This window comes from Barbus barbus (assembly GCF_936440315.1).
Source record: "Barbus barbus genome assembly, chromosome: 37".
NCBI lineage: Eukaryota > Metazoa > Chordata > Actinopteri > Cypriniformes > Cyprinidae > Barbus > Barbus barbus.
Window position 1 is genome coordinate 14,374,237 of NC_136715.1, and position 20,110 is coordinate 14,394,346.

At 40.5% G+C, this 20,110-nt stretch overlaps 1 protein-coding gene across 1 annotated transcript in view; it reads right to left on the reverse strand.

Annotated features, from left to right (window-relative positions):
* LOC306856785 (forkhead box protein P4-like) overlaps positions 1–20,110 on the reverse strand; it is a 127,988-nt gene that overhangs the window by 69,689 nt on the left and 38,189 nt on the right. The window contains exon 2 of the mRNA XM_079396254.1: positions 18,639–18,816. Coding sequence (XP_079252380.1) covers positions 18,639–18,806 — 168 coding nt within the window. The 5' untranslated portion in view covers positions 18,807–18,816. The remainder of the gene's footprint in view (positions 1–18,638; positions 18,817–20,110) is intronic.

Consider the following 20,110-nt stretch of genomic DNA (forward strand, 5'->3'; position numbering starts at 1 on the left):
ATAATCGGCACATGAGAGAGAGAGAACATGCAGTGGTCGGTGTGATGAAAACCATCTGCATCAAGAGCACTTGCTACTTTTGCTGAGGTCGCAATTGAGAGCCGTGCACACACACACACACACAAATACGTTTGTGAATGCACGCACATGCTGTGCAGGAACCCCCAACCCCCCTCCATCTGCACACATGACCTCTGCGGAGGGCTGGATAAGCTAAAGTGACCGGCAGCACCTCCCAGCTACGACTAGCTTTGAGAATATACACTCTACTGATGGCATGTGGTGTGAATTACTTCTTACAGACACGCACACACTCAACCAGAGACAACTTGGACCAGATGGTTGTCTGGCAACAATGATCAACAATTGAACAAAACTGCCGTACTGATTACCACTTTATTAAACTCTTCTTTGATTTTCATAAATGCCACAATTATTTGGATTAAATGGTAGCCGTTTAGTGCACACATTTAATCCAAAGCAATTTACAGTGCACTAATTTAATGCACAGCCCCTTCTGGAACTACCAGAGGTTAAGTGCCTTGCTCAGGGGTGCAATAGTGATAGATTGTGATATCAGTAATTTGGCAGTGACTGGGTCACCCCTAAATAGGACCACCCCTAAATTTGTGTTTCCAGTACAGCCTTAAATATGTAGCTAAAACCACCTTTGATTTGCTTCATGCTTTCTTTCATGGACCTTTTCTTTATATAAAAAAATAGCTCCTCCAAGAATTATCATCATCATTTACTCACCCTCATGTAATTTCAACCCTATATTTTACTCTTGTGAAAGACAAAACAAGACGCCAAGCAGAATGTTCAAGCAGCTCTTTTTCATACAATGAAAAAACACTATTAAAGTATATGACTTTTTTTGTACTTTTATAATAGCGTTTTATAATAACGAAAATAAAGAAAAACAAACAAGTAAAAACTTTTACTTTAATTTATGCCATTATAAATCACTTTCAGAATCTTTTATTAAGTTTTTTTTTTTTCATTTTTACCATTATAAATCACTTTTTGGTGTTTGTTCTGAAAATAAATTTGGAAAGACATAATACAAGAAATGGAACGGAGTACACAAATTGTATGGACCGTTTTACAATACTTTCACACAAATTTATTTATTTTTTTGCCTTTTTGGAGCTTGTTTTCGTTGAATGGAAAGAGCTGCTTGGATATTCTAAAATCTAATTTTGTGCTGCACTGAATAAAAGTCTGTAAAAAAATTTGAGTTTGGAATGAAATGGGGGAGACAAAAAAAATTGGGGTGAAAGAAAGGCACAATAGTCGTGAACAAGTGGTCAGTACGGCTGGTCTTAATCATGATGCACTGAGCTCAGCAGCAGGACCAGAGGCTGGCGGCACTAAACGGGCACAGAATGAGAGTGTCTGGGGCGGTGAGTCTCTCTGAGCAACAGGGGAGAGGCTCCGTTCTGTGGCTGGAGAATCTATTGAGTCTGACTTGCCAATTTTATTGCTTTCACGAACAGTGGAGGTTAAAAAAAGATTTGGAGTACAAACGGGGGGAAAAATGCTTTATAACTTCCATCCATACATCTAAGCAGGGAGTGAAAAACACATCCAGATTTCAAACGGGAACATGAGTTGCTTCTTTCTTCTCACTCACCTACTTTCATCTTATATCGCTCTCTCTCTCTCTACCAAAGCCTTGTGGCATTCGCTGGTGAGTGCTGCACCTTTAAAGAAAATATGAGGGAGGCCGCGCATGGCCGGGTCCAACAACAGTTCCATTGTGCTGTTGAGTTAGACAGGTTTTATTGCAGCACAGGGCGGGCGGTCGGACGAGCCAGAGCGAGAGAGAGAGAGAGAGAGGGGAAGGGGAGAGTGAAGAGGTCAGAGCCCAGCTTGGCGGCCTTAGCAGCACAGTGTGTGAGTTCTTCTGACTTGTCATCGCCCCCCCGTAAATCAACACTCCTGACATCGCCTTTAATAACAGAGCATTTTTTAATTCAGCAGGGTCATGGGGGGGGGGGGGGGTGGTTGGGGGGCGGAGGTTGTAGGGTGGTCGGAGGGGTGAGTGTAGGGAGATTCAGTAGGGGGGCTCCCTCTTCTTCCCTCTTTTCCCCCCTCTTTTTTTTCCTTTTTTCTCGTGGTTCTTGCCCTCCCCTCTTTAACAGGCTTCAGAAAAAATGGCTGACAACTGGGTTTCTTTCCTTTTTGCAGGAGAGAGGGAAGGAGGGGGGCCCTCGGGTGAGGGCCCATTATGGGAAAATAACAGGGAAGAATTCGTTTTGGCATACACACGTAGTACGACTTATATTCGTTCTCGCAAAGTTGTAACAGTCGCGTCCGCGCGCGCAGACATGCCCATGTCCAATAATAATACGGCCGATTAAATTTTTGAGCCGCTCTAGGATGGACGTTCCAAAACAACGCGGTAAAACACACAAACAGGGGTGATTGCGCGCCTCTTTCCTGGATGTCCCAGCTTCTATTCATTACGCTCAGGTTGCTTAAGTAAACACGACTGGGAGGTGATGAATCGGAGTCCTAATCCGCCTGTGTTTGTGGGAGTGAGAATGAGGGAGAGGGCAGAACGCTTGCTTTTTCTCTCTCTCCTGTAAATCTAAACAGTGAAGTCGGCTCCTCTGCGGACAGGTGGGCACCATATGCTGGAATGATCCATCATCGCTGACAGAGAACCATTGTTGACGCCTGCAACGTCCCCCCGCAGACGCCCCCGTAGAAAAACAGAGCCCACGGTGGGCCGTCCATGGGTGTGGGTGGGTGGATGGTGGCGGAGTGGTGGGGGGGCCCGGGTGGCACGAAGGGTCAGATGGAATCATGTTACTGGGCTTGGCGGATCCAGAGCTTAAGACAGACTGAGACTGCCACTGTATGCTGAGAGAAGCTCAGGAGATGAGGGTAGAAAAAGGCAGGAAGTAAGGAGCAAAGTGTAGTCCTTTATAAAAGACAAAAGAGGCAAAAATAAATAAATAGATAAACTGAAATGAAACTAGGAAAAGAGAAGAGAAATACAAATGTTGTCAAATTAAGAGCATATATAAATGAATGTGAACAGCAATTAGGTTTCAGAAGAATCTGATGAAAAATATTTGAGAAAAAAATTAATAAAATCTCTGACTAAATCGCAGTGATCGCAGTGTAAGATAGGTCATCTCTTTCAAAACTTTAATTGTTTCTTAATTATAATTTTAAATAATAAAATATCATACATGCATATAAAAATTATTCAAAAATATAAATGACAATTTGATCTCACTGTTGCTTTACAGTTTGTCAAGGATTCTCATGAATGATTATTGGGGCATTTTTCTTAAAACAATAAATAAAATATAAATAATAAAACTACTAAGAACTATTCCAAAAATATGAATAAAACTACAGAAAAATGTATTTAAATAAATGTAAAAATGTATATAGTTTTCCCTTAAATCTTACTGCTGTCTAGGAGAAAAGAAATTAGATATTTAACAGATCTTACTGAAATCAGAAAACATTGTTCTTTTCTAAAACTGATGAGACACATGAGATTACTGAGACTTTAACCAGTCTTTTTCTGAGAAAAAGTTTCAATTGTTGTCTGTTTAATCTCTTTGCATTCTAGGCGAAACATTTGAGATCTTTAATAAACGTAATTTGTCTTTCCTATTGGCCTGTCCACATCAACTTTATGAAACAGATCTTGCTGCTGGCCACACTCGACCAATCAAACCCCCACCTCGGAGCTGACCTCCAATCAGAGTTAGATATGATGTGCAGTTATATATAGTTGGTAGCCTCCCTCAGGGCCGCGGCGCTGCGTTTTTAATTCATTCTTAAATAAACCCCTGTCAACATGCTCCACTTACACTCTGGCTTCTACTGCCAAATGGCATATTTACCCACACTCAAAGCTGCTTTGAGGTATTATGTCACACACTGTGACTTGACACAACAATGTTTTTGTCCTAACTTCTTCATAAAAAAAAAGAGACACGATGAGAAAACAAAAAGCAACCAGTGTTACAAAAGCTCAGGAGACTTAAAGGAGTTGTCTTTTAAGTATCAAACTTTATCTCAGATGTTTGTACTAAAATTCCTTAGGATAAATTGAACAAATCTGACCACAAAAAAATAGCAAATAAATGGAAAAGAATCGATGAGAAATTTTAATACTGAAAATCATAGATTTTGTTACACAGGAGAAAAATCTAATTTTAGTGTCTCAGCACCTCATGGTGAAATTTTAGGCTTAATGTAAATAGGTGAGGTCAGTTTTCTATTAAAACGAAAAAAAAAAAAAGTTTTCAAATATACTCTGTAATTTGTTCACACTGTTTAGGAAAGCAACAGGGTGTGCTCTTCTGAGTAATGTTACCTACCTCATGCTACAACCACACACACAGACAGATTTGGTCAGACGCTCTACAAACAAACCCAAGCATGCCACAAAAGACTATTTTAAGGGTGTGAAGACAGAATATATTTCCAATTTACAAAATGGCAGTTCATAAATAACTAGCCAAAACGTATTTTCCCCTCACTCAACATCAACGGTGTTCAAGGCAGGACTGGAATGTGAACATAAAATAAAAACTGTGAAACAGTGAAAATGAAATAAAAAAAATCCTGGGTCGCACCAAGGGGAAAAAAGAACCAAACTTAACTTTCTTTCAGCGGTACAAACCGGGAGGACTTGTTACACTCGGGTGCTTTTGTTCAGTATGCACCCTGCATGATAGCCACCTCCAAATCAGGAGCGGAGAAAGGAAGACAAAGGCACCCTTTTTTCCCCCAACCGGTGCCATTCAACCTTAAAGGAAAAGTAAAGCTATTCCAAAAGCTGCTTCTTTTGAGGTTCGGGCTTGATCCTCCTGGAATTAGGAAGTTCAGCTTTCTCCTTGCAGTGTGTCTAAAATGAAGACTTGAGCTGTTTCTGTTTGCTTGCATTGGATGAGAGAAACAGAAGAAGAAGAGGGGGGCGAGATGAAAGAAAAGTTTCACAGATGTAATGCAAGCTGGCATCCAAAACGTCACTCATGTGAGGGATTTGGCAAAATTAATCATACCTGCTTGTACAACCTCTTCAAACTCTGAGTAACTACAGGCGCACAATGCACTCCTTTCCTTTCGCCACTCCTAACGGCAGCCGCTTTATTACTCACGAGTGTGACAACTTGTGGGATTGCTTTGTATCTGAATGGCATATTTACGTGAAGCGTGGCTTTCGGTAGCGGTTGCTTGTAATGTATCAAATGCATCACTGTCAGCTGCCAGAGGACTCTACCACCGCAGATGTGTTTGTCCACACGATCGAAAGCTTTACGCACCGTCGCTTATGGAGTGTTGGCCTGGCCAATATGAACTTAACTTTCCAGAGAGACTATCCGCACCAATACTTACTAAAGGATGAATTATTGTTTGCTAGAGAACTAGACTTGCTCTATTTTAATGCTGGAACGCTCCAACACAGCTGGTGACCAAATGAGCTTCTTCTACAGCGGCTTCAGGCAGACATACTGGGCCTGTTAGCAGCTGTCCACCCCAGGCTACGGGATGAGGTGTGGGTTGTTCGACAGGATCGGGTTTACAGGCCCAGGCCAAGGTTTCGTAGATCTTAACTTGGTCCCCATGACTCATTACAGTCATAGCCTGCAGAGCTGTCCAATTTCACGGTGGGTTACAAATAAACTGCACTTCTGACCATATTTCTCTCCTTTTCTCCCCCCTCTCGCTGCTTTTTGGCCCAAGCTGGATTTAATTTGCCACTTCCTGTTCCATCGTGCGGTTCGCAGTCACTCGTCACATTTGTTTTTGTTCAAATCCATTAGAACACGCATCTGAAAATAGCGAAATCGAGTGAATAATTCAATGCCGAAATCATCTAAAAACACCCGCCGCTGTGCCTTTTTGCCATTTAATATAATGTTTCCGCAATATAAAGGCTACGGCGAAACCTTAAAATTTAAATGGCTACAGCAGACTCCCATCGGCCATTAAAATGAGGAAAGGGTGAATTGGAGCCAAGGCAATAAAAAAATAAAACTAAGGGAGGAAAAAACTTCAAAATATGCTGTAATGTTTGAAAACCCTGACCGCTTTGGGTTTTTTTCACATCCTATTTTTCACAAAGGGGACCTGTTTGAAATTTGCTGCCTCTGTTGCTTTCCAGATGTGCATTGCTCACCTCTAAGTCCCCAAAAATGTTAAAACAAAAAGCCTGCTGGAAAAAAAGCAAATATGAGCTGCAACACGATAGCAGCAGCATTTGGGATGTCAGAGAGATTTTGTTTTTGAAAACTGTGAAAAAGTTTGCGAGGATTGCATGGCTGTTGAGCTCATTAGGGGAAGGCAAATGGTGAAAGAGGCTCAAATGAGCTCATATGTACCTGGTGTCTCTCGACAGTAACTTATCCCCATGTCCCATTCTGAAAGAGGAAGTGTAATCCTCTATGGCTGGGCTCTCTGGGCATCATTACCTCGTTGTTGGCACCGTGAGCTCACTTTGTAGTGCTGAGGGCCACAACATTAGCAAGAGTTCAACACCGAGACAGCTCGGAGAAAGAAAGAGAGAGAGAGCTCGGCGAGTTCAGGATACAGGTCGTCTCGAAATCCTCCAGCCTCGGCAGCCGCACAGCCAGCTAATTGATGGCAATTGCACGGCAGTTTTGCTGTGGTTTTCTTAACACCGCCCTTCTGGCAGCCAAACAAAGTTCTACTTGATAGGGTTTCAACCTCTCTCTGCTGTGCAGACTGCAAAAACTAATAAGCAAAAATGGACTTTCAAGGTCTTGTCGTATTTGAGAGCTTTTCAAGATCTTGGAACTGGTCTGCAGGGACAGTTCGGGGCAATACGAAGGTGTTGGGGTTCAATGTGAGTCACAGCTTCAGTGACCTAGCCCAATGGGACACAGTCCAAAACCATCCTCCTACAAACACATGCTAAACAGACTGACCATGATGAGGATAGCACTAACTGGCAGCAGGGCTTCCCATCCAAATCAGACATATAGGATGCATTTCTTTGTTATTATTAATAAAGAAAAAAATTAATAATACACGCTCGGGATGTAGCTAGAAGAAAAGACACATGCTGTGTATTGTTAAAACAGAAGAGCACTTGAAACCGCTAGCTTGGAGAATAACTAAGAAAAATAAAGTTCAAGTTTTTAGTTTGATTTTGATTTCACACTTGGTAGTGGCTAAAGCGATTCCAATCTTCAGAAAATAACCAGAAAGAACATACAGAATATAGAGCGTTCTGCCATCTGTGTTTAAACGGGAGTGGGGAGGTTTGAAGACGAGTAAGGAGGATAATAATAGGAGTGCTATGAGGCCGTGTCTTTAAGCAACTACTGTAGTGGCCTTTCCCAAAACTCAAAATCTTCTACAACGGTGCACCATGTGAATACGATAAAGCAAACATGCTTTCTTTTGGTAAACCTTTAACAAAACCGAACCAGCTGCAGGTTTCACATGTTCTTCATCAATATTCAATTACATCAGTAGCATCAATCTATATCATCAATCCGCATCGCTCGGGACAATGCGGCCTTCATCTCGCTTCTATCCCCACCCTTGGCTATTAAGGAGAAGAAAAACAGAAACCAACATTCTCTCTCTTCTCTTCCCTGACGCCTCTCCCTGTTGACTTTAGTCTCTTTTTAAGATGGCAAACACAAAGAGCAAGCGGAGGCAAGCTAATTAGCAACACTTAAAAAGGGATCTGGCTTCATTGTTTGCAGTCCCTCGCCCTCACCAGTTACCAGGGCAACAACTTTGAGAGTGGCGCTGTGCATATTTCTTTTGCTTTTTTTCTTTGTCTTCTTTTTGTTTCCCCCTGGGGGTTCTCCATTTTTTGGAGCCTGGAGAGGGCCGTTGGGAGGACAGAGATGGAGAGTGGAGGGGTCTCTTATCCCGAGCACAGAGCAGGGGCTTCTGGGATGGCGCAAGGCTAGGCCTCTGCGTTACACAGCACTATACAGAGTTCTAAGTGGGCATTGAAGGCAAAGAAATTGGGCTTAGTAAGTACGTAAGTATGTGTGTGGGTGTGTGTGTGTGTGTGTGTGTGTTTGTATTCACCATGGTTAAACGAATAGTTCACCTGTATCAAAACCATATGACTTTCTCTTTTCGTAGAACCAAAAATAAGGTATTTTCAAGCTTTTTTTCCAGAAAATGGCAGCAAATTTTGACCAGGTGCTCCAAAAAGCCATTCTGCTTATTTGCGTATTTAACTTTATCATGTCATATTTGGTTTGAAAATGTGCAAGATTTTCAGTCAATAATAACTTGACTTTTAGGCTACTCCTAACATAATACCCATTATGTAGATGTGTGCTCACCAAGCCTGCATTTATTTGATCAAAAATACAGTAAAAAAAATAGTAATATTTTGAAGTATTATTACAATTAAAAATAACAGTTTACTATTTTAATAAATTTTAAAATGTAATTTATTTGTGTGATGGTAAAGCTGAATTTGCAGCATCATTACTCCAGGCTTCAGTGTAAAATTATGCTTCAGAAATAATTTTTAATATGCTGATTTGGTGCTCAAGAAACATTTCTTATTATTATTAATGTTGAAAACTCTTGTTCTACTTAACATTTTCTGGAAAGAGTGATCATTTTTCATTTTTTTCAGGATTTTTACCCCAGGATTTTTTGATGAATAGAAAGCCTTGAAACAGTCTTTATTGACATTTAATCTAACTAATACTAACCAAATCCTGACATCAATTAATATTTATTTATTGACCTCCAAATTTTGACTACTAGTCTTTTGGACTTTATTTTATGTAATGAAGTAAAGTTATAGGGGTTTGACTATTTGCATTTTTAGAGGAGCTTTTCCTTTAAGAAGTTAGAAGTAGCACCAGTCCTTGACCATTTAATCTCTTTCCACCTCATCTGTTGATTAAAGCTGAGACAGCACAAACACATGACAATTAGCGTCAATTATGGCTGCTGTTTCCTGACGTGGAGTCCAGTAGGAAGTGTACTCAGGGTAAAAGAAGCCCTCCCTCTGCCTCACTAACTCTCCAAACTGAAATTCCCTCCTTGCCGCCCTCCTCCTTCTGCCCCTCATTCTCTCCATCCTTCCTCAATTCCTCTCCACTTCAACTATTACCTAAATCTCCCCCTCCCACTCCTCACAGCTCTCTCCGAATCACTAAATCCATTCTCCTGCCCTCTTTTTTTCCCTGTCCCCTTCCTTTTCCTTCCTTTCTCTCCTCCCCAGTGGTTTGTCAATCAGCTCTGAGGGAGTTATACCTCCAAATGCCCACACATTAGTATCCAGCTGAGAATCTTTCATAATCGCCATAGTGACTAGAAGAAGGTCAATGCTTGATGCGCTTCAAGTATTGTCTATGAACTGCCCAGGCCATGGAAATTACAGGCACGGAATAAAAGGTGGCTTTGTGGCACCACTTTAGACAGTGGGAAGTGAGTGTTTGATGGTGCAAATCTATTATGTTTGAGCATGTTTGCCAAAAACAAAAGACTAAATAGCTTGTGAGTCAGAAGGTGAAAATATGATGGAGAAAAATGATCAATAAAACTTTAGAGCGTGACAGTGAATTTCACTGTAAATACCTATGTAAATATATAAATCACAATTATTTTGTAAAGTATGTGTCCCTAATATTTACAATATATCTACCTTATAACATCATTTTTTTTAAAAATACATAGAGGAAAAGTTTGCTTTTAGACTTTTACACTAAAAATAATTGTAGAAGGTGATATGTAATTTTTTGCTAATATCACATGAGATTACACACTTGTCCAATGTTTACTTTTGCTTTGAAAAAAAAAACTAAAATTAAAATTAATATAATAATAATAATATAATATAAAAATAAATAAATACTAACTATTAAACAAATACATTAATAAATTAATAAATAAATGTACTGCTTTGATTCATTCACAAATTTCACATCTCTTTGTTGTCGCAATTATTCCCATATGAGTTTGTGAATCATTATTGCAAATGTGATCTGTTTTGGTTGACAGTGCTACTGTGGTCTGGCTGTACGTTTGGAACTGATCTGAGCCCAGCTGTGCTGGCAGTCCTTCTGAGATGCTCTGGATAGACAGACGCACTGGATAGACACAGGAAGAGGCGACTGTGCATTGCCACAACTGCTTCTAATGTAACTTCAGCTGGCTTAAAATGACTCCACACACAGAGAGAAACATACCAGCACACACACACATGTAAATGCGCACTAACGGCGGCCCTCTTTAGCCTTCTCAAAGGTTTCTCTGGAAAAGCCATAAATTAGTTTTATTATCGTCCCATAAATATGACATTCCCACATTCCTGAATTAGGACTCAATGTGTGAAAAAATCATTAGATGAAGAATATGAAATATCTCTGAGCACATGTGAAATACATTACGCTTTGTATAAACCTTTACTTGTGCATGTGTTACCAATTCTAGAGAGTGACTTTGACAAACAAAATACATTTTACCAGAACAAAAACATTAGTTATCAAGGTACGTTATCCAGCTAAAATCGACTTTCCGAAGAGCATATACAGGTCCTTCTCAAAAAATTTGCATATTGTGATAAAGTTCATTATTTTCTGTAATGTACTGATAAACATTAGACTTTCATATATTTTAGATTCATTACAACACAACTGAAGTAGTTCAAGCCTTTTATTGTTTTAATATTGATGATTTTGGCATACAGCTCATGAAAACCCAAAATTCCTATCTCAAAAAATTAGCATATCATGAAAAGGTTCTCTAAACGAGCTATTAACCTAATCATCTGAATCAACTAATTAACTCTAAACACCTGCAAAAGATTCCTGAGGCTTTTAAAAACTCCCAGCCTGGTTTATTACTCAAAACCGCAATCATGGGTAAGACTGCCGACCTGACTGCTGTCCAGAAGGCCATCATTGACACCCTCAAGCAAGAGGGTAAGACACAGAAAGAAATTTCTGAACGAATAGGCTGTTCCCAGAGTGCTGTATCAAGGCACCTCAGTGGGAAGTCTGTGGGAAGGAAAAAGTGTGGCAGAAAACGCAGCACAACGAGAAGAGGTGACCGGACCCTGAGGAAGATTGTGGAGAAGGACCGATTCCAGACCTTGGGGGACCTGCGGAAGCAGTGGACTGAGTCTGGAGTAGAAACATCCAGAGCCACCGTGTACAGGCGTGTGCAGGAAATGGGCTACAGGTGCCGCATTCCCCAGGTCAAGCCACTTTTGAACCAGAAACAGCGGCAGAAGCGCCTGACCTGGGCTACAGAGAAGCAGCACTGGACTGTTGCTCAGTGGTCCAAAGTACTTTTTTCGGATGAAAGCAAATTTTGCATGTCATTTGGAAATCAAGGTGCCAGAGTCTGGAGGAAGACTGGGGAGAGGGAAATTCCAAAATGCCTGAAGTCCAGTGTCAAGTACCCACAGTCAGTGATGCTGGTGTTGGTCCACTGTGTTTTATCAAGGGCAGGGTCAATGCAGCTAGCTATCAGGAGATTTTGGAGCACTTCATGCTTCCATCTGCTGAAAAGCTTTATGGAGATGAAGATTTCATTTTTCAGCACGACCTGGCACCTGCTCACAGTGCCAAAACCACTGGTAAATGGTTTACTCCCCATGGTATTACTGTGCTCAATTGGCCTGCCAACTCTCCTGACCTGAACCCCATAGAGAATCTGTGGGATATTGTGAAGAGAAAGTTGAGAGACGCAAGACCCAACACTCTGGATGAGCTTAAGGCCGCTATCGAAGCATCCTGGACCTCCATAACACCTCAGCAGTGCCACAGGCTGATTGCCTCCATGCCACGCCGCATTGAAGCAGTCATTTCTGCAAAAGGATTCCCGACCAAGTATTGAGTGCATAACTGAACATAATTATTTGAAGGTTGACTTTTTTTTGTATTAAAAACACTTTTCTTTTATTGGTAATTTTTTGAGATAGAAATTTTGGGTTTTCATGAGCTGTATGCCAAAATCATCAATATTAAAACAATAAAAGGCTTGAACTACTTCAGTTGTGTTGTAATGAATCTAAAATATATGAAAGTCTAATGTTTATCAGTACATTACAGAAAATAATGAACTTTATCACAATATGCAAATTTTTTGAGAAGGACCTGTATTCTTCATTCGGTGAGCTTTGAGAGAGCACAACAAAACAAATAAAGAAACGCCCTCTCAAATACAATAGTACTACAGGAAACCAGCACACCGGAGGTCTTTTTTGTATTGCTGTGGCACCTATTGAGGTTTTCCACAGATGCTAGGCAACTACCCTCCCTTAACACTCCCCCCAAAACCCCTCACCCTTGCATCTCGGTCACCACCAGCGTTTCGTGACCCAGCTTGACCTTTCTTTTTCACTGACCTCCGTACAATGAGACAGGCCACAATTAAATGTGAGGAATGCTTTTAAGCAATGACACCTTTCAATGGCCTGACAATGTTCGATTTACTGGATGTTATTAAGCTGGCTTCTGGCCTGGCCCCCCATTACCTAGCATCCTTGTCTAAAAGGGATATGATCCCTGTATTTAAGTCTCTCCCTCCCTTTTCCCTCCGTTTTTGTTCGTTAGACTTAAGCAGCTTGAAGGGAAGATGAGAAAGAGCAACTCTGTTCGTGCTAGCGGGCCCGAGGCCTTGAGACCGCTGCCACGATGGGCTGCAATTGGTCAAATGAGCTTCATTTCACACGGAGGACGTGATACGGCCATTACTGTCCATCCAGGGGGCTGAACAGAAAGCTGTTCCTGACGGTAATGAGATGGGAGAGAGGCCAAACACCCTGACTGTCAAACCATCCAAACTTCCTATCTCACCGTACTTAGCATTTCACACGCAGAAACCCAATTAGAGCGTCTAGACTGCCGTACAGGTACCTATGATCTGCCATCAGGATAGCCAACTCAATATGGCCTATCTGTCCAGACATCTGAGATCTATATGCCTTTATCCGCTCTTTCCATCTGCGTTGTGGACAGTTTAATTAAAGCTACCATTACAACCAATTTGCAGAGTCCATTATGGCCTCTTAATGGTGGACAGTGCCAGAGAAAACAAAGAGTAAAGCAAACGTCACACGCGCACGGACATGAGTAATTCTGAGTTGTAATAACATAAAAAGTGGGGGTGGGTTGATACAATGACTACAGGAAGACAAACCATCAAGTGCTCTTCACGATATAGACCAAGGACATGAGAAAACACAGAGATAGGAACACTTATGATCCAATTATAAAACTATAAAAAAGTTATTTATTTATTAATAATTAATTATTATTATTAATAATAATAATTGTATACTGAATACTTAATAAAACAACATCTATATAACTTTTAGACCTAAAATATGAGACCGTTGACCATTGTGACCTCGTCAACACAAATCCATTTTCCCAAAAAGTCAAAGGCTTAAATGTAACGTAAATGGGGAAAGAGAAGAGGATGTGAGAAAGACGTGGTGAAATCATCTGCTATCTCCTGTCTGTAGACCATCTGTTCAATAGAGCCTGAGCTGTGCAAAGATGTGGTCTCCATATGCATCAGCTCCAAACCATAACCAACGTTAAGCTGTCAGTGTTTTCTGTGCCTAAAGGAGTCTATTTTTTCTCTCTGGTGTGTTTCACATCTTCATTCTGCACTACTCTTTCTCAACCCTCCACTAATTAGGGAAGCAGTTGCTCATCTTCTCACTCCTCCTGAGAGTTTAACCCAAAACTCAGAAGTGGTCAGAACTGATCTGAGAGAAGATCCGGAGCATCAGGTCTCCAAGCGGCCCATCATTCTGACAGGCTGCATTTAGTGTAAAACTTGGCCAGAGACTCACAAAAAAGACTTTCCTACAACAACAACAAAAACTTCATGCAACCTTCATAGAGATTAAACATAATATTTAAAATTTCCAAAGAGAACATGTGAGTGGTGTTTGCCTGTGCAGTTCACCAGCATGTCATTTGAACTGAGTGGCTTGAATAGCATAAGGCCTAAAAACATTTTCACATCAGTTTTTCACTTCATAAACATGATTTTTTTTCCTACATTGAATTCAAGATCAAATTCGATAATTCGCGTGTTTTATAAATGAGGCCCGTGATCTTTAGAAATGTTACTAATTTATGAAAGTTTTGCCCATTTTATCAACCACCTGCTAAAACCCATATATGTGATTGCTTACACATCAATGTCACTCTCATCACTCACAAAGCAGAACGAGACTCTGAAGAACTTGAAAAACTTCAAGGGAAATGGGTTCTCCTGATACTAAAGAGCATACTAGCAGCAAGGATGGATGACATGTTGCTTCAAGAGAGCTGGTCTGGACCCAACAATGTTTGTAACCTGCTACGCACCATTTGGGGCACATCCCATCTAAATGGTTGCTTTGAAGCGAAACCACAGGTCTACTGTATCCCTAAAGAGAGCGAGAGAGAGATAAGACCTCCCTATTAAAGAAACGAAGAGCAGCAGAGGGGACTGTCAGGGCCATTTGCCCCTGCCCAGGCTGAAGTAGCTGTAGACGGGCTGTGGAGCGGGACCATTTGAAGTGAAGAACACTCGAGGGATTGAAAAACAGAAAACCCTTGGTTGGATTCCTGGCTTTGTGCAACAAGAGGATGAAATTCTGTAAGGACTCCACTAGTGTGCACTCTTGTTTTTTCTTTCCTTTACCTAACCTGTCTTGCTTTTTTCTCTACAAAGCAAAGGGTTTTGCTGGTCTCGGGGTTGTGAAGCAGACAAGGAACATTCCTCAGGGGGGCCCAGGCGCCCTTTCTTGACACATCTCAGTGTTGCACTTTCTTTCCCCCCTCCCTCCCTTGGTTCCCTCTCTCCAACCACTTCAGCCCCACTTTCCCCCATCGCTCGACTCTTTTCTCTTACATTCTCTGACTCGGCTACTTCGTGTCTGTCCGTACCCACCATCCCCTCCTTTCCCGTGATGCCTGCCTCCGTTCCTCTGACTCAAACCCATCCCAGAGCTCTCATTCGCCCCTTTGCCATCTCACCCTCCCCCTGCTCGCATTCTCCATCACTCTGCTGGGCTTCTGTTTGTTTGGTAAAGACTGTTGAGTCTTTGACGTCTGTAGATGCCTGTGATTTCTCCCAGGCTCCCGAGGGGCCCAGGGAGAGAGAGCTTTGTGCTTGACAACATGGGTCTGCAAGGAGGGAGCTGGGACTGTTTTTCTGCTCCAACACTTCTTGGCATGGTGTTTAACCAGTATTGGTGCACTGTGCTGCTTCCAGGTGAAAGATTTGGGCTTGGAGGAAGAGACTACACTAGACTAGACAATAAACAGAATCAACAGCTAAACAGAAGTGCGTTTACTTAGGTTAAGGTGATTTTTTTTTTTATGTATTTCTAAATAAAATAAGTATGGCACAGCACAGTTCCTGAAGCTGGGATCCTTCACAAATCCCACAATATCCAAATGAACTGTTTTTGGAGCAGGGGGGCCTGCTCCATAAAAAAGCTGCAAGAGATGAGGACATTAATACTTGATAAATTACTTTTTAGGAGGCTCTGCCATGATAACACTTTACTGCTTGCTTTGCCATTTTCAGAGCCTTCCTCATTGGCTTCAAGACCAAACTCTCCATTCATTTATAATCAAATGAGGGAACTTGATGATGAACTAATTCATTCATCAGATTCTTAGGAACAATGGCCATCTGAGATGGAATAAAGGAGGCAGATTTCTATGGTGTTGCCACCCATATCAAAGAGCGCATTGCATCGCTTGCTGGCACAACACTTACATCTCGTTTGAAGAAGAAAAAAAAGAGGAAGAGTGATGAAATGAGAAGAACATTTGGGATATCTCAGTGGACAAAGGGGTGAGGGACTGTCATTCACTCAAACTGCATAAAAAGTCGTGATTTTCATTCAGTCTGAAAACCAAATGTTGCGAAAAATAAAGTCTATTCATTGTATTTGGATGCTGATTCTGAAGTGACTATATAGGCTGAAAAATGAATAAAACATTTGAGCAATAGTAAATTTGCCACATTGAATAGTGACAGCAGATCAAATAGATGGCCTGGGGTCTTTTTCAGAATTTTTTTTTTGTCTGTAGAGCAACTCAAATAACAGTAAATGTATAAAAGTAAATGTATAAAACTGCTACTGGAAGATGAGCAGGTGTGTGGAGCCTCACTCCATAAGGCTCAAGGCCATGGAGTAATAAAATACACCTACACATAAATACTGGCACCGGCATGTACACATGCATTTATAGGCAAGTAACCACATTAAATAATCTTAAAGAGAGCGACTACAGTATTTGTACCACTGAAGGTCTCTGTGTGGCACATTTTGCATCTGAAATGAAAGTTGCAGTTGTTATTATGAATTGCAAATTACAAGAAATAAAGTTGCAATTATAAGAAAAGTCACTGACTATGAGAGCTTCTCAAATCATATACAGCTAAATTACAGTTTACAACTAGACAAAAGCTTTTTTTCTGACCTCAAAAAAGCCAACATACTATGGCATAATTATCATATAGAGTTATAGTTAAGCTGTCAGCTTCTTGTAGACACATGAATTATGAAAACCGTGATGTAAAATGTTTTGGACATTACTTTTACAAGGAGCTACTGCTGCCACCAAAGACCAAAAGTATGGGCACGCAAGAGAGAAAGTGGAAAAGGAAGATAAAGAGGGACAGAGAGGAAGGAAGAGAACTAGAGAGACAGAGTGTGGCATTGAGGCCACGGCGGCCGTATGTTTGACATTGGAAATGGTTTAGAGCAGAAGGATTGGCAATTTCTCACTCTAATTAAAGGCTTTGGCTCACATGATCATGTACAGGTGCACCAACACCAGACTGCAGAGCTGGGAAGAAAGGCCTCCTTGTGTGTGGTGAAGCCATGCTCGCTCAGCGGGAGTTTCCACACACACGCATACTCACAGAGGATGCAGCCAAGGAGTGCAAACATTCACATTCATTACCTTCACTACAATTTCAAGCCCTTATTTCAAGTGACAGAAAAAACTATGCAAAGTAGTTGCTATTTTACAAGTTCTTTCCTTCTCTTTTCCTGTTCTGCTCATGAGCTCTCTACTCTCCAAACAACTTCATTGGTTACTCGTGTCAATTTTTGTGCAACTCCAGTGGTTAGATTACTAAGACCCCATTTTTATATTCTTATGAAACTCCAGGAATCACAAGATCTCAGACTGAAGGAGGCACAAAAAAAAGTCACATTGTCAACAAATTGACTGAACATTACTGTTTTGAAAGACAAAAGTTTACAAAAACTAGATAATATATGGTTAAACTATTGAATCCCACTGTGCACACTATCCATCCTAAATTCTATGTGATATTAGTAATTTTCAATACTATTTAGGGCAGATAGGGTGGACAGTATGCACATTGGGATGCAGGGATTGACTATATAAAGAGAACGGTCATATAGAATTATGGGTAAGTGTCAAAGGTGATCACCCACTGTGGTTTGGATGTAGCAACACTCACGAATAGCATTTCTCACCAGCATCAGAGACATTAGAGAACCTCAGTGTCAGAGGCCTTTAGATTTACACCAAATCAATCGGGAGAGGTAAATAATTTGGCTTAACAGATCCCACTTTTAGTAATAGTTCATCAATGTTGCATTAAGACATACTAGGATCTTGTAACAGGTCTTACATCGCAGACTGTCACTGATAACAAGGTTGAGGGGTCCTGTTACCCTCTGCATTTAGGGAAGAGTGTGGACAGAAAAAAAAAGAATTTCAGCCAAGAAAGTCCGGGAAGTGAGGAAATTCCAACTGACAAACTGGATATGGAAGACACTGACGCATAGGCCAAAGAGCAAAAACAGCACAAGCCTCTGCACGCTGACGTGTCACTGCATAAAACAGTCGCTTAGAGGATTATTGTGACTCAGGCTAGGCTGAGACTGCTGCTAGACCTGGACCTGAAGTGTGAGGCTTTCAGTAAAGTTTGCATTATCTACAGGAACTAGAGTTAGGAGCAAATAAAACTGCCAAGTGCAGTTCTGGAAAATGTCATGGAAATATGAAGCCTGAGGACTAGATTTGGTTAAAAGATTAATTCACCCAAGAAAGTAATCACTGACTCACTCTCATGTCATTCCAAACCTTTACAACTTACTTCCGCTGAACACAAATACAGAAATTTTGAGCTGTGTATCATAAGTGAGGCCCAATATTTAAAGTCTTCTGAAACTATATAATAACTTTGAATGGGACACAGGCTGCTACGAATGGATAATTTATTCAATTGATTGAATAAATTTGTGAATTGATTAAAAAAGTACAACCCACTAAAAATAATGTGATGTGTACAATAAATAATTAATACATAAATAAAAAAATCCACAGAACAACTTAAATCATACAGGCTGTGAATGAGTTATTTTCTAAATTTCCATGTCGGGCTGAAATATGCCTTTCATTTTTTTTATAACGTTCCCATTAAAAGACTGAAAAATGACAAGCTGTTATACTAAACACCACACAAATAAACTTTTTGAGATGTTGAAATCAATATAAAACAGTTTGCTTCGTATAGTTGGTTGTTTATAGTTTGCGCAAGACGTGGAAATTGCACAAGAAACAACTAACAGCTAAACACACTTCCTGAAAGTCTGGGCAGAGGACTTTGCATGCATACACACACACACACACCTGCTGCTGTTGAAGGTGCAGTAAATCCACCGGACTGATCTCCCCATTGGTGCCACCGTTGGACCCTCCCTCTCTTCCTCCGCCATCTGATTGGCTGCTTAGACTGCTGACTCCATTTTGATTGGAGGGTGTGGTTCTAATGGTCTCAGTTGCTGATTCTACCATCATCACGTGGCACCTTGGGGAAAAATAGAAGATATTGATTGACCATCAAGCATTGTTGGAAGCCCTAGGAAGAATGTTAGAATCTACATAGGCAATGTGTTATCACAAAAGCAAATATACACACTAAGCAAAAGCACAGATTCACAATAAACCCCATCAGAAAGTGTTTATCTGCAGTAGAAATACAGTGACACAGCTGTTAACCTTGATAAGAACATAGTAAACACATTGTGCGCCATACATCCATTTGGATATACCTAAAGAACCACCTGAGCCTCTGAACAGCCAATGGCAGCCAAGGACACAAACACGGAGGAAGGCGCAACGAAGGTCTGCCTGAAGAGATACTTGAGTCAAACCAAAATGGCATTGTACCATGAAAGAGTGCAGAGCTTTTCCCTTTTACCAAAGCTAACAATACAGTGTCTCAGCTCTGATCGAAGGACATTTGTCTTTGACAGAAAGTGCTGATGCATCCACCAGCGTGAAAAAGAAGCCCTTTCAATCAGAATACCTGTATTCAAAAGAAACACTAACCTCTCGTACACCTTATTATCAGCCTTACAAAAACACAAGCAACTTCCAACACAACAGGAATGCATTTTCTGTCTTTAAGAGGTGACGATAGTCCAAGAAAAAAAGAAATAAGCCTTCAAATCAATACCCGACTCAGTGAACTCTGTGACTTATTGACGTGTATAATATTATTAGAAAAAGAGTGAGTGCACGGTGCCACTCAAAAAAATATTTCAGCTTGGATAAGGGAAATATCTAAAAATAAAGACTTGTTAAAGTAACATGATTAATGTCTTTACACTGTATTTGCTTTGTGAAGTTTTTGTAATTACCTAATGTGATGCAGAGGGAGTGGAAGGTTTTTTTTAATTATTATTTGGATGGTCGCTGTGGGTGGGTGGTATGGCATTTAAATGAGGAAAAATTAGTGTGTTGCACTTTGTTCTTATTGATGTATGTCTGTTATAATTATTTTCCATAACACTTAATAAAAAATGTATCAAAAAAAAAGAAAAAAAAAAAGAGTGAGTGTTCCTCAACTAAAAAAAAAGGAAATGTCAATTGCGTTGTCATTTTTATTTAAAAATACATTAAGCATGCAATGCACACATAAAATGACTTGAATACACCTCTTCTGTGTTTTAATGTCGGCGTTAATATAATTTATATATTAGTATGTGTATTCACAAAGAAGGAATAAAAGATCAAGATTCCTGAGAAGAAAATTTTGTGATATTTTAAATAGTTTGTCAAGGTTAGATCAGATTGTACAATCCCTAAAAGAGATATTT